At 41.9% G+C, this 15539-nt stretch overlaps 1 protein-coding gene across 1 annotated transcript in view; it reads left to right on the forward strand.

Moving 5' to 3' along the window:
* The first annotated feature begins 1157 nt into the window (after positions 1-1157).
* CPNE8 (copine 8) overlaps positions 1158-15539 on the forward strand; it is a 73165-nt gene continuing 58783 nt past the window's right edge. The window contains exons 1-2 of the mRNA XM_040062979.2: positions 1158-1336; positions 14516-14556. Coding sequence (XP_039918913.1) covers positions 1197-1336; positions 14516-14556 — 181 coding nt within the window. The 5' untranslated portion in view covers positions 1158-1196. The remainder of the gene's footprint in view (positions 1337-14515; positions 14557-15539) is intronic.

Consider the following 15539-nt stretch of genomic DNA (forward strand, 5'->3'; position numbering starts at 1 on the left):
TTGTGCAGCTACAGACACGGCATTTAATTTGCCTGTTCCTTAACTTCCCCCCTGTGACATGGGAATGGTAGCACTTCCATCTCTCTTCAAACTGCTGTGATGAGAAATAAGTATTGGATACTACTTAGATACCATAATAATGGATACAAATGAAACACATTACATAGAAGATGATGGAGCTGTTGTCATTATTGTGAATTACTATGAACAGATTCACGGCAACTGAATTGGTGATCTTGGGGGGGGGGAAAGGAATGGGTTTGCGCACGTGAGAGAGCAAAAGCCCCGTTTTTCAGTGTGTCAGTGCCCGCAGTAACCAATGTAAATTCACCTCTTTTCCCGCGACTCCCTGGCCATTGGAATGCCTGTTGGCTTTCCGAGGGCACTTACCACCCAGGCCTCCCCGCCTACCGGCGCCCGCCCCGGGAGCCCCCTCCGGCCCCGCTCCGCCGCGCCCCCTGGCGGCCCCGGCCCGGCCCCGCGCCCCGCTAACCCCCCGCCTTCGGCGCCCGGGGCTCTGGTGCTGGCGCCCCGGGAGAACTACCCCGCGCCGGGCCTGGAAGTTTGGCCCACACGCGCTGCCCCCAGCCGCCGCCGCGGTTGCTCGGGGCGCGGGGATCCGCGCTCGCACTAACGCGGAACGAGGGGATTCTCCGCACAGCCTGCGGAACGGGACAGAACGGAGGGGAGTTTCCGTGCAAGAGCAAAGGGGGAGCTGCCGGGGAAGTTCCTCATTCGCTAACGCGTAAGGAGGAGATTCCCCGGACAGCCTGCGGGACGGGACAGAGCGGGAGTTTCCGTGCAGGGGGCAGGGAGGAAGAGACGGGGGAAGCGCGGGAGCGAAATCGCTCGGGACCGCACCCTGGGCACGCCCCCACCGGGGCACTTCCCCGCCCCGAACGCTGTGGGGTCACGACGGCTCCGGTGCCGCATTTCCCCCGAGGGCTCCGCGCGTCCCCTCGCTCGGGCCGCCGGGCTCCCCGCGCCCGGGGCGGGCACGCGCGGCTCCCGCTGGCGGTGACGTCACGCCCCGCTGCCCCTCGCCGCTCCAGCCGGCGGGCGCATCCCGCGGGCGCGGACCGGGGCTCCGCGCTCGCCGCGCTCCGCGCCGCGGGCGGCAGCGGCGTCGCGCTGCGAGGCCAATAGGCGCCGCCTCCTCCCTCCCTTCCTCGTTCCCGCCCGCGCCGCTCTGTCCCATGTTCGGGCTGGAGAAGCCGGCGGGGCGGCGGGAGCCGGGCAGGAGCGGTGGGCTTCCGAAGATGGCGTCCGTGGGGGATTTTAACGTACTCAGCTCCAGCATCCCGGCCACCAAGGTGGAGCTCTCCGTGTCCTGCAGGTACGGCGGCGGCCCGCGGCCGCGCCACCCGCTCTCCCCGCGGCGTCGGAGGGGGCGGACGGGCGGGGGCTCCTCGTCCCGGGCTTGTCAGCGGAGCGGGGAGGAGAAGGGCAGCTGGGGACGCCCTCCGCATGCCCGGCGCCGTGCGAGGCTCGCTCGCTCCTGCCCTCGGAGCGCGCCCGGCGCGGGGAGCTGCCGGTGCATCCTCGGGCAGAGCCGGGCGCAGCCCGGGGCCGGCTGCCAGCCCGCTGCAGCCCGCTGGCCGCGCACCGGGCGTGTCCGCCGCAGGGTGCTGCCGGCGGACCCGGGGGGCGAAGCGCCGGCTCCCGCGGCGGCTGCGGGTTGTGCCGAGACGGGCAGCGGCTGCCGCCGCCCCGCATCCTGCCCGCGCCGCTGCCGGGGAGCGCCAGTCGCGTCGGTGAGCGCGCAGGGCGCGTTTAACTTCTGGAGCTGTCCCAAGTGCCGTGGTGGGGACTGAGACCTTCCGTCCGGAGTAATCCTATCGTGGGTTCTTCAAGGCTCTCTTTAAAACTTAGGAGTAGGGGCTTGTTGTGTCGCCTCGTCATGTTTCGTCGTAACGCTGCCGCCGAGAAATTGAGGGAATGCCGACCCATGACACCAGATGTATTGTCCGTGGTTTTGTTCCGTCGACGGTTGTTTATCGGTATTTCAAAAATCCTGTTTCATCCCGTAATGCAGAGATTTTCTCATTAGAGGTCTGAAAAATACTTTCATTTGTGCGCTTTTTTATCCATGTCTTCGTTCACATTCTGCGACTTCCTTAAGTATTTCGTAGTAGTTGCAAAGCAGTGACGCCTCTCACCAGCAGAGTTGGCAGCTTCTAGCGGAAAATTTGAACTATGAGTGTGTTTCCTGATGGGAAATGAGACAGAGTTTCTTCTACAAACCGTTGCTTCATTTTATAATGTAGCTCCACAGAGCTGTTGCTGTTTGCCAGTACTACTACCAGGACAGAGCGGCAGTGCTCTAAACTTAAATTGTCCGATCATTCCCTCTCTTTCCTTAGTAAATAAAGTATGATTTGATGTTTTATTAAGTGTAGATTTCAAAAGAAGGCTGAAGCAGTGAGAAATAGGGTAAGATTGAATCTGTAATGCTGAAACAGTCACCAGGCTGACATATAAACACCCCGTTTTACTTGCTGGCTGTCTCTGCAAAGTTCACAAACACCAGCTATTTGTCCGGGGAAGGGTGTTTTGCAGTGTGTAAAATCAATCCAGGACCTTTAGTATTAAAGTTCTTCAAATAGCCTGTTGCAGATGTCAGAGCATTTATGCTGAATTTGACCCAATTCTTAATATGACTTATGGGAGTTCCTTTAATTCCAGGTATCATTTGTATATACCTGCCATGTTTAAGAATCCATCAGATAGTTACAAAGAAATGCAGGTATAGAACATAGTCAATCGGTTCTTACCTTACTTGTAACTAATTTCAGTATATTTCAGTATATAGTTTACAGTGGCAGTTTATCTGTGGATGTCATGAAAAGCCATGTCAGTTTTGTTAAAACTTTCATTTGGCTTGATGTCAAGTGTAGAAGGATGGGAATTTCCATGGAGATTCCTTTGTTCTGTATGTGCTGGATGAAAATTTTTGATTACAAAATCATGCTTCAAAGCAGAGTGTAAAATGAGTGACACTAGGGCAGAGATTAATGGTTAACACGTTTGTGATTCATCTGTAAACACATTCATTGGCTAAAGCTTGTGAAATGTGGTGTTAAATGAAATTGTGAAAGACTGCAAGAGCAAACTGCAAAATTGAGAGAATGCTGAAAATTCTTTAATAATTAGCAGTTGTGTATTCCTTAATACCTGGAGAGAAATGCTTTTTACAACAGTTTGGATCATGACGATTTTTTTTCCTTGATACCTGAAGAGTCGTAGGACCAGTGTGGTCACTAAATTACATCAACAGTTGTTGATAACTATTATTTATTCCTAGATATTTTTTTCTTGGGTTTTTCTTTTTGTTTGGCTTTGGGGTTTTTTGTTGTTGTGGTGATGTTTTGTGGGGTTTTTGGGGGGAGGAGGGGACAACAGTGTTTGTTTTTTGTGGGTTTTTGCTTGTTTTCCTTGTAGGACATGAGGGAAGTTTTTCAGTTTGTACAGGTGGTGTAACTTGGTGGTCGGCGAAGCAGTGCAAACTCTTTGTGCCATAAAGTAAATTTGTGACTCTCCTTTATTCTGTCTTTCCGTCTTATTCAGTAAGGATACCATTTCTGTTCCTTTAGCTTTCTATTCCATGTGGTATCTGTGTCAGTATTTCCCAATTTGCGTGCATGCTCATACTCTCAGTGTTGCTAAAGTATCCAGATTCAGCAATATGCAGATGGCACTGCACTACTTGATGTTCTCCAAGCCATCCTGGTTTAGCTTCAGGGTCACATCAGGTAGCCTTTAGGAGAAATGCATCTCATGGCATGAGAAATTCTGTGGAAATTGTAAAATCCAGAAATGCTCTTTCTGGGATTTCTTTATGATTAAAAGCTTCTTATATCATCCCCATGGCTTTTGTATGCCAACATTAGCTGTAACTTTAAAAATGTTAGAAAGGCAAGAAATTAATTTAATTCTAGTTATTACTACTCAGTGCCTATCAAATAAAATCTTCACAATTCTTTTCTGACTCTGTAAGATGTAGTTTATCAGGAAGCAGAAGTCTTTGACTCAAGAGTCAGCTCTAATACCGCAGAAGAGCTTACATGTCTATCCCAGCAGATCTTCTGGTGTTGGTAATTGTCCACTGTTGTCTGGATCAATTGTTTAGTATCCATCTCCCTCTGCACCCTTTCTCTCCCTTCATCTTCATCACATGTGGGGAAGTGCATTCGTGGTCTGATGAAAATGTTACTGTCACCTGCCATGCAATCTTTATTTGTTGCTGCCTGGCATAATTTTGCACAATTGTCCTGTGAAGGACCAAGACTTCGTCCCTGCAGGCTGTGTGAAACAGTGGAGATAGGTGCACTCCATCCTTTTATTCACTAGCGTTTCCCAGCCCAAAGGTTCCTCTTCCTCTCCAGGGGCTTGCAGTGCGCGCTGGTTGTAGGTGTGTGTCTGACACGACTCTTCTCTTAGCAGCTGTGTGTAAGCTTGTGGTCTTAGGTGAGCTTCAGGCCATGTACCTGTCATCCCGTTTTCCCTCTATTGATGTTCTCCACTGATTCCAATCTAGTTAAGTCTTGGAAAAACTTCAGATTCTGTTCCCATCTTCCCTCTCTTAGTGCTGTTGCTGTGCGTTGACTGAAGTAGTTTATCTAATGCTGAGAGCTGCAAGATTGTGGTTGTTACATACCTTGAAGTTTGTGCTCTGTGTGACCATACAAAGTTTGGTGTAGTTCAACGGGTTCAAGTTTTTGGGGTTTTTGTTGTGATCTGTATAGTAATGATTTCTGTTTATCATGGTTACTGTGTGGACAGGCCTAGGGTTTTTTTCCTGTAGTACCTGATAATTTTGCAGCTATTCTGCAGTCTTACGTTAATTATTTTTATGTTAATAAAAGTAATAAAATGATAATATCTCATGTTAATGTTTATTTATGGATTTGTCAATCAGAATCATCTTCTTGAGAGTGTTTTTTTACTATCTATAGGAAAGTGAAGCCATATTTTTATAATTTTACGATTTCTAGTAGTGTATCAAAGATGATGTGGTCATTAAAAAGATGGTAGAATTGTAAAATATTGACACAGTGCAGGGTCACTTTGCTACTTCAGGACGTTTGTTATGATAATACTGCTTTGAAAGGCTTTATGTTCTATCAGGTAGTGTGTCTTTATCAGTCTGGGTTTATGTTGGGTAAACTCTATACTGCCTGTGTTCCCACAACAGGCTTTATGTGCATAGAGGCACCATAAATGCCTTGTCATGGTTAATTCAACAGAAGTATAGTTGGTTGCCCATGCCTGTTTTGGGTCAGTCCTATGCCACTTCACAATATCTGCAGAAAATTAACATTAATGAATGAGCTGAATGGAATTAAGCAACTCTATTCTCAGTCATTTAGATAATTCAATTTCAAGTTTCTTGCACAGAGAAAAAACCGTGCCACTTCAGAATTTTTGTTTGGCAGTTTGAAAGTCCTAACCAGACCCTTCTGAGTGTTTGCAATACTTGAAAGTATGTTTAATTATATCTTTGGTTGTCCTGTGTATTGATTTCTGGCAAGATCATATCTCTCCAGCAATCATACTTACTTTCTGCATTTTTTAAAAATATTAATAATTTGTTAGAAGTCTCTGGCACAGAAAGATACAATGATAAAAGATATTTGTAACAAATTATTCGAGTTTGTAACTCCCTATAGTACAAAATACAGAATATAAAATTAATTTTGATTGTAAATCTAGTTTCCTGCTTTCTTTATGTATGGGTTTCTAGGTTGGATTAAAAGTCCATGCAGTGGTTATGTGTGGCTGGCAACAGAATGTTGACTTTATGTGTTTTTTTCTCTGAAATGAAACTGCCTAGACAACCAGCTGATTTCAGATGAGAAAAAATATAAATGGTTTACAGTATCCATAGTCCTGGAGATATACACACTATAGAGTGCACAGGTTAGTTTTCACCTGCATGTCTCTATTGTTTGAAATTTAAACATGCAGCCATGTGACTAATAGAACTCAAAGCAGATGATTTGCACTGTAAGTTCTGTTGTGCGATTGCTAGTGATGGAAAGATGGGCGCCGATGTCTTAACAAACAATTCCATGGGTGAGTGTCTTAAGGAGAAACGTGCGGTGATGTCTTTGAAATGGCAAAGTGCCTTCCAACCTCAAACTACAGAACCCAGAAATTTGACTCGTGAACTTAAGGGTAATAGACAAATGGGTCAGCACAAAGTCTGTTGCAGAACCCTTACAGCCCATATTTCTAAACTCTGGAGGAAAATGACATGTTTGGGGGAGGAATGTGGTGGGTGGTTTGGGAAGGCTGAACCTTCCTAGTGGCGCAGCCACTGGGGAAAGGAAGAGGACAACACGCGGCTGGGACTTTAGGATAAAAGGGGGCTGGTCCTCTGCAACCTTGAGAGAGAAACTCGACGGGCATATGGCCAAGTGGACTCTCTCCCTTTATTTGAATAAAGCTGTAGGACTCCTCTGTCTCCTTTGTGGACAGTGGCTTTTCACAGAGTGATTTTCCACACTCTAGGGACAGGCTGTTTTAACACACGCCTGAGATGGGGTAACTGAAAGTTCTTACTACCTCCCTTGGGGTGGATTAAAGTGAAGTAAGACTGAATGACCAGTGTGTATATACATGGCAGGTTTATTTCAGAGCACTTTGGTTACTTTGGAAAGGAGGTACGTATCTGCTTTGGTTATTATTTATAGAAATATAGTTATATAAAAATATAAAAATATCACTTAGGAAAACATACAAGTAAAAGAAAGAAAGGGTAAGAGTACAGAAGGAGAGGAAATACATCACTACCCTGCAGATCCAACACTGAGACTCAATTGTTGCAATTTCGATGTCTCTTGATCAAAGTTGTAGTCACAGTCTTTATCTGTCGGGGGTGGAGAAGTCCCCCCCAAAAGATTCAGTGGGTTAATGAATATATGTTCAGGTGGGAAGGCCCAGGTGCCTCCTCCCCTGGGAGTGGATTTTTACCCTGTGAAATATTGTGTATCATGCACAGTCTGAGGGTCCTTTGGGGGTCTTTGAAGATTTGTGGCCCTTTCTAAGATGTGACCACTGTTTCTCATGACTGCACAGGTTGAGCCAGTTGGGACTTACCCAAAGAACTAATACCTTCAGGCTTATGTATGAATATCATGATACCTCCCCCAGGGGGTGGTTTTACACCTGAGTCTCATCAGGAGAGGACACTGGCATCATAAAAGGCATTATTACACCTTGCAGGATCTTCTTCTTACTGGCCTTTGCCCTTATCTGGCTCAGCAAAGAAGATTGTTGATAAGCAAAGGTGGGTTTGTTGTGGACATGGTCTGGTGGGTGAATGCAGCTCCTCTGCACCTGGGCTGTTCTTAGGAAGATTAGCAGTTTCACCACGCCCCCCAAAATTCTTCTCCTCCTGTTTGTTTAGGGGATGCAAATCTGGCCTCAGCAAAGCACCTGTTGCTTTTGCAAATCCGATTTTTGAGTCATTAACCTTTAACATTTCAGTTCTCACGCAGGCTTCAGGTTTCACGCAACCTTTCAAGTCTCAGGACTTGTCTGGTTTTGTCTGAACATGCCTTTGCCTACACGGAGCTTTGTTCAGTGTTACTCAGCTGCAAACCCAAACTCGGTATTTTTTTTCCAGTTACCCGGTGTTTACTTTAGTTTCGCTTTGGCTTGTCCTTATATAATTGTGTGGTATAACCATATTTCTTTCAGCAGATAGTAGTAGCAAGTAGTTATTATATATATCATGATGTATTTGTGACCCACACAGAATGTGCAGAGGTGCATCTTCACGGTGTGATAGCAGAGGCTTTGCTAGTGGGGGCGCAGGATGGGAGTGTGGCAGCGGAGGGTGAAAAGAGGGTACTCGAGATGTCCCCCTTCCTGGGGACCCCAGTGCTGTAAAGAGGTCACCAGTGGTTGGTAAAAAAGTGCAGTTTGGGAGCTGGGCAGAACCAAAAGTGATGAAAGAGCAGGTCTCGAGCAGGTGTAATACAATCTGTATATGGTGACAGTAAATGTGGATGTAGAATGGAATTGCAGATGAATGAAGTCAGAGCATATTTACTCAGCTGGGGGTCCTTGAAGTAGGGAGGAAGAAGTCATCAACATCATACTCCCTCTGAGACCACCTCTTCCAGCTCTGCCACCACTGTAAACGTCATGGTTCTTCTCACCCTCCCTCAGCTGAAGCCTCCTGTCCTGGGCCTCAGAAAGGTGGCATACAGGGAAGCCTGGCAACAGCAGGAAAATATCTAGGTACTAGGAAATGTGCAATGACTGTGTATTTTTATGAAGACTTTCTGTGGTAGTATTATTTTCCTCATTTTTTTTTCTCTGCCCATCTGAGCAGCGGCTCACCCACCAAAAATCCTTCACTGGCAGAGAAAGGATGAATATCATACTGATGGTATATATTTCCTTTTAAAATTGCTTCTTTGGGGTATACCTTTTAAAGAGTTGTTTCAGAAAAACTGCAAAACCAATCTGTAGGTTTTATATGTTATACGTTAATGAAACACTCTATTATACATTCCTAAAGAAATCAGATCTCAAGTAGGGCAGCATATCCATGTATTTGGATAGTCTGGGTGAAAGTAACTGCAAAGAAGTGGTGAGTTGACACTAGATGGAAAAGCTCTTTCAACTACCAGCAGTCCTTAGTGCCATTTCCCAGAGCCAGAGCCTGTTTACCTGCCCAGCCTTAACGACATAAACATGGATGGTTTATTCTGTTGGTTTCAAATAGAAATTGGGTTGGTACTGAAGCAGAGTTCCATCAGTTTGTGATGGTTCTAATTGGTCCTTTTTTTTTTTTTTTTTTTTTTTTTTTTTTTTTTTTTTAATTTAAACTGGAATAGTCTAAGATTATGTTCAGGTCTGTTTCATCTGCACAGGAGTATTTTTATAACCCAGTACTTCCAGTCTGTTTCAACAGAATTCCTGTAAAGCTATTGCTGTGGTAGAGTAAATAAACTTAGCAATTCCTTTGGGGTTTTTTTAACCCTCAGGAGGAATCAGCAGTTTTAATAGAGGTTTCATATTAAAATTATTTGCATGCATCTAGCCAGAGATGGCTTTCTGTGGATTGTCTTGAAACTCATGGAAGCACTGCTGATCTTACCCTTCTCATTGCTTCTCCTTTTCTTTTTTCCATTATGACTTCTGTCAATATACTCTTAGCTTGACAATGAAAGTTACCATGAGGCTGAAAATTATTTGTTTTCTGTTGGACAGGAAGAGTGAATTACTTCTCCAAAGGTTATGAGGAAGTACTATGTATGTTTTCTTGAGCTTGCACATCAGAAATATGTTTGCTTTCTTTCCAGTTCTTCTAGAGCCCCGAAGATTGGAGATGGTTTGAGCACAAAGGAACAGGTCACCCTAATTGCCAGTTAGTCAGTAGAGTCACCGTTGTCTCACCTGTGAGCCTATTCTAAGAGAACCGGTTATTTTGACAAGAAGGTGAAACTCTGAGAGATTGTCTGATCTGCTGGTAGGTCCAGGGCATTTTGAATCTATGGATCTGGAGGCTAATAGCTGGCTTTGTTGTGCTCTGTCAGAATAGAGAAGGAGAGAGTAAATAGCTGTGGAAGGGGGACTGCTTGAGCTGCCACTACACTTTGTGAAATTACTCGGAAGGTAGGTCAAGTGGACTCTTCACTCAAGTGGACTCTTTGGATCATACATCATCTTAGGACTGATCCTTGCAAGTTCAGTGAGACCATTAAGGCTGAGGGGCAATGCCTGCTGGGTGAATCGAGTTATGTTGCAATCAGTAGCGCTATGGTACTCTTCGGCACATTAAAAAGGGATTAGGGTGCTCCTTTTTTTATCAGGATCTTCCATGAAAAAGTGATGTGGGCCCATCTGTAAGTGATGAAAACGGAAATGTATTTATTTAATGAACTAGGGACAATTCTTTTTCCCTTGGATTGATAAGTGTGAGAAGTAGCGTTTGCTTGTAATATATAATACAAATATGATGTACTGAAAATGTAAATTTTCTAAAAATTATTTTGCACGAGTAACCAACTTCTGTATTTGCCAACAGACTCTGCTGAGTGCTTTATTTCACAACCAAGAAATCTTTGCATGCATTTAAATTTAATCTAAAGAGGAAGAGAAACATGAAGGAATAGCACCCAGCAAGATTTTGACAAATTAATCTGAAGTGAACCCCATATTTATCATTAAAGATCTCAGAGCTGTTGAAAGCAATGTATAAGGAAGTCTTTTTCCAGTCAATACAGATTTTAATTTTTTTTTAAATTCTGAGACTAGAGAAACAGATTTTAAACTGCTCAGTTCTGTAGTTATTGTGGTCTGTTCTTCAAGACCAGAATTCTGTCATTTCCGACAGGGGAAATTGGATTTACTTACGCTTAGCCGTTTGGTGTAGCAAAGGCTTAAAAAAAAAACTTACAGAGAAGGAAGTTCAGATATGGGTAACTAAATAAAGTAAAATTTGAAGCAAAGTACATGTGTACAAGGTGAGTAAATGCTACTTTTTAGCGTACAACATCCACGTAGCGCATGGTGGGTGAGAGATGGTGGGAAGCAGCATAGGCTGTGAGGGTTTCTGGTTAGCTACCGCTGCTAACTAGATCAGTGAATCTTGAAGCATCTGATTTACACATGTGACTTGGTTTAGATTAAACTGGACAAAACACTTGGCCTTAGGAAGCATTTCTTTACTGAGGGGGTGGTCAAATGTTGGAACAGGCTTTCTGGAGAGGTCGACGCCCCAAGCCTGGCAGTTTCTAAGAGGCATTTGGCCAATGTCCTTAATAACATATTTTAACTTTTGCTCAGCCCTGAAGTGGTTGGGCCGTTTGACTGGATGGTAACTGTAGGCTCCTTCCAGCTGAAGCATTCTATTCTAAAAAAACTTCTTGAGCACTGGACTGTTACTTTGATAAATTTTTATGGCGTTTGTGAAGCTGTGTGAACAAAGTGAGGCATAGCTAAATACATTTTAACTTTATCTTATTTACTGATCACTTTCTTTCCCACCCTTGGGAAATTGCTGTCAGTATACAGAAAAAAAATTATCCCAGCATTATTGCCTTGGCTCCTATTCATTTTTTTTCCCTTAGATATTTATGCTGTTGCAACTGTTTTTGTAGGTCCACACAAGAATGGGCAGGTGCAGAATGAATTCCTTCAAGATCTGTGCTTCTAAAATAATGCTTTCTGCACAGATGTTCCTAGACTTCCTTGCTATAGGTGTTTGATATGCATATTTCTCAAGAAAAAAAAGTTTTGGTTTTTTTTCTTCTCCCTCATAATCAAAATAAAAAAACCCAATTCATTTTCTTTTTGCATTCTTGATCTAAAAGGCTTAATAGGCATAGAAAAAAATATACTCACCATGTTCAGTTAAAATATAAGTCTCTTTCTCTTGATACTTTGATTAGGAGAAAGAAAAAAGTTTCAGATATTTCTTTTTTCTGAGTTTGTGAGCCTTCCTGAGACTGACCAGCTTACTACCAAAGAGAATGTTTTTCTCAAGAAGAAGGGAAAAAATACACTCTGTATTGCTCAGCATGTGCAGAAAGTGCCATTGAAAATTAAGAGTACATAAAGTTCTAGAAATTCATTCAGTCTACTTTTTATTTTGCGTTACCATTTCTTGTTGGGGATTGTCCTATGCATAGGTGCTGTGTACTTTTCTTATATTTAAAGGAATACTTTGGATGTTATTCCCCTGAAGTGAAAATAAACAAATGAAATTGAGCGGCATACTGAGGTATTAGGTGATTTAGTGGCCAAATCAGACTTTTTTTTTCTTTTTTTTCCCTGTTGTCACTGTTTCTTTAAAGTTCCTTTTGAAATCGACTGCATTGCTTGAACAGCTTGTGATGGTCTTATGTTACTATTTTGGTTGGTTCTTTATGATTTGGACCATCAGGCACACTGCAAACTTTGGTGAAGACGTTGTGTATTTGTAGGAAAATGTGCGAAGGGCTGGATCGATTGTGTTGTAAGTTGGACTAGTTCAAAACCAAAAATTCATTGCTCAAATTGACCTAAATTACAAGGTTAAACTTGGGTGGCTCTACGCTTGGAATCCTTTCAGGGATACTGCTTCTGTAGAAATGTTAAATCAATAAAGATTCTTTAAGCTTTTTTAAGAACCTGTAGATCCTCATGTACAGATTCTTACCTTCTTTTTATGCTGTTCCCATGGTGGCTGCTTTTTGCAGCTGCTGGAAGTATCAGGATGGACTAAACTTTACCATGCTTTATGTTAGTATGTATATAGGAAAATAGGAACAAAATTTAAAAAGGAACACAAGAAGAGTAGGAAATATCTAAAGAACTTGAAGCTCCTTATCTCAGAATAAGCATGACTAAAATTCCGTCATCCTAATCTACTACTACTATCCTAGTGACAAGCACTAACATACCAGTTATAAAGTCACTGTGTAGTCATCATGCAGAGGAATTAAAATTGCTTGGAATTCTAATGGTGAATATGGGAAGCCTGTTCCAAAATCTAATGTACTGTTTCTTTCATATAAGTCTAATTTTGGGGTTCTATTGCAATTCATTTTGGAATAATCCAATTCTAGTTACCAGGAATTAGTGGTGTATCTATGTATGTATAATTAAGGAGGAATAGGAGGCAATTTTCATTTTGGCAATTCCAGTACTGCAGAACTTGCTGTGCTATCTTTTAAAACAGTTTGTAGTGATTGTTGTCAACTACTGACCTTTCACTGATCTTCCTGGATTTCTTAATACTTCCAATTTATATTTGCACGATTTTCATTAAGGTAGGATACATTTTCACTGAGTATAGTTGTATGCATAAAAATTACATTTCTGAATGGACTAGAGAAGTTCAGAAGAGTTAATGTATGCAGGATTCAGGTGTATTCACAAGTGCTAATATTAAAGCTAGTGCATACTTTGGTTAGATAAAACAGATCTGTCCAATGTTCATTTCAAGGTATTTTTTTTGTTCACATTTCTTGTTCTGAAGTGTGAACTCGCCAATACCTAATTTGGAATACGGTATCTTTTCATTGCTGAAGTCTTAGTTGGACCACTTAGAACACCTGCATTGAACAAAATATTAATATACTTTTCAGCACTGTTCAGTAGCACAAAAATAACGTGATTTGGATCTGAATGAGAGTAGTTAATGGTAACCCTTGAAGAGGCTCTACTAGTTATTAAAAATAATCAGCTATAAGGGATGTAAACTGGTTATTTAATCCTTCCTTTTGCTCTGGGGTAGGATCAAAGTCCTTACTAGAAATTGTAGCTGTCTGACACGTTCTTGAAGACAGTGGAGATTTCACATCATGTCTCCTGCCTTTAACAGTGAAAGATGGTAAAACAATGGAATAAAGTTCAACTTCTGTGCCTGTGCAGAAGATTCAATTTATGGTTCTTGTTTGCTCTGTCTACATTGAGGTCAGCTGCAATTTGTAGCAGTATTTCCCTCATAGGTACAGTCTCTATACTTCCAACTATTTCTGTTTTCACTGAACTCCAGTGGCTCCATGTGTGTCTCAGATTGTGAGAAGTTGGAGTGTCCAAACCATTATTGCTTGAATTGAGTGTTTATCAGTGTTATGAGGACCAGACAATTAGTCTACAGTGGCATTTTTGTTTGTGTATTCCAGTATGCCCTTTTCCCAAAGCTACAAGACTCCTGACTTGCATTCAATTTGTGGTCAGCTGTGATGTCTAGGACTATTTTTGACATATCTGCTGTATATCCAGCTCCATATAGCTATGCTGCATTTTTTGCTGTTAAGTTTAATACCTTGCAAACTTTATTAACTCTTCCTTGTCCTTTTTCAATGGCATCCTGTTTTCAGAACATTTTTCTAGTCTGTCGAGGCAATTTAAAAAAAAAAAAAAAATTTTTTTTTTTGACTGGTGAAATGTTGGTAACTATTCTGAGAATGGTTTCTGGTCAGTCCTGAGTCTTTAGAATTGTTAATTTAAGTCCGTTCATCTGTGTATGATTCTCAGCTGTCTGAAGTGTGGTTATGATATGGGGACTGCATTCCATAACAAAATTAGTATTTATTCCTAGGTGTTTTCTATGTATGGATTAGTCCTCTTTACCTAACTTGTCCATGGCAGATTCTGAGAGATACTTCCTGATAGCTCTGAAATCTCATAGCCATTATTTTAAATAAAGTCTAAGGTTTTTGAGTTGAACTTGCAAGTTAATATCTGGTAGACCTTTGTGATTTAAAGGTATTTCTCTTCCTCGTGCCTGTTACATGAATATATAATGTACGTGTGGTTGGTTTTTGAGTCATGGTATTGGAGTATATGAGCCATAGTTTGCTCAAATTCAAAATGGATAATAAAAATAAATGGAAGCTGACTGCAGTGTTAGTGCTGACTAGGTCTTGTGTATTAGGAGGGGAGGAGACTAATCTGACTCTTGATTAAAAATGTTAAAAACGTTATGTGCGTTGGTATCTGATTTGCATCTTTCACAATTTTTTTAGTACCTAAGATTATTTTTATCTCTTCTTCTTTTTTATAGAAATCTTTTGGACAGAGATACATTTTCTAAATCTGATCCAAGTGAGTATATAGCATTTTGTTGTTTCTTCTTATTACATATCCTAAATGTGCAAACACTGGAATAAAATTAGGGTGATGATTTTCTTCAGTGTCAGGTTTACGTTATCTTTCTGACGATCACGTAGTAATTACAAGTAATTAAGTTATACTTGAAGAAGTTACACTTATAATTAATGTTATGAGAACTGGAATTTTAAAGACTGTTTTTAATACTGCTTTTCTTAGCTAAATAGACCCTTATTTAGTATTTAACCTAAAGTTCCCTAAAATTAATAAATTCTGGAAAGTTGGGTTGTTGTTTCTTTTTTAGTATCTCTTGTTTTAGTTCTTTTTCAAAGCTATTAGGCAAAAAACTGAATAAATTAGAAGCATTTGTTGCTGCTAGTACATAATGTCCAATATTTTTAGAGTCGAATGCTGAAAAATAAAATGAAGTTAATTAATCTCTGGGAAACACTATCTTTCTTGATGACAAACAGTATGATGGCTTTTGAACTAATTTTTTCAGAATTATAAGCTAGTGACACTCACTTTCCTCATTAGCTATATTATGACTGGATCCCCCAAACTCTCATATCTATGAATTTATGATGGGGCTTTTGATTTAAGATCCATTACTATCTTCCTGTATTGGATGCTTTATGAAAACTTTAATCAAGGAACAGCGATCACAAAAAATGTCTTTATTTTCTGATAATGTTACTCAAAGGAGTTTTGTACTGTTAATAGACTGGTCCTTAGGTTGTGGTGTCATCTTGTCTCCCCTACAACTCTCCATTTGCTTTTATCCATAAGTTCAATTTCTTTCTTTAAACTTGGGCTTTTCTTCCTTGGGATACTACATATTGTGCTTACTGGCGCTGGAAATAACCCAAGACTTGTATCAAGTCTCTGGACAAGCAACCATGTTCTGATACTTGAATACTGAGTCATGTAGCAGTATAAAACATTTGAGTAGTTTTCTTAGAGTATGTGTTTCCACT

This window comes from Hirundo rustica, chromosome 4 (genome assembly GCF_015227805.2).
Source record: "Hirundo rustica isolate bHirRus1 chromosome 4, bHirRus1.pri.v3, whole genome shotgun sequence".
NCBI lineage: Eukaryota > Metazoa > Chordata > Aves > Passeriformes > Hirundinidae > Hirundo > Hirundo rustica.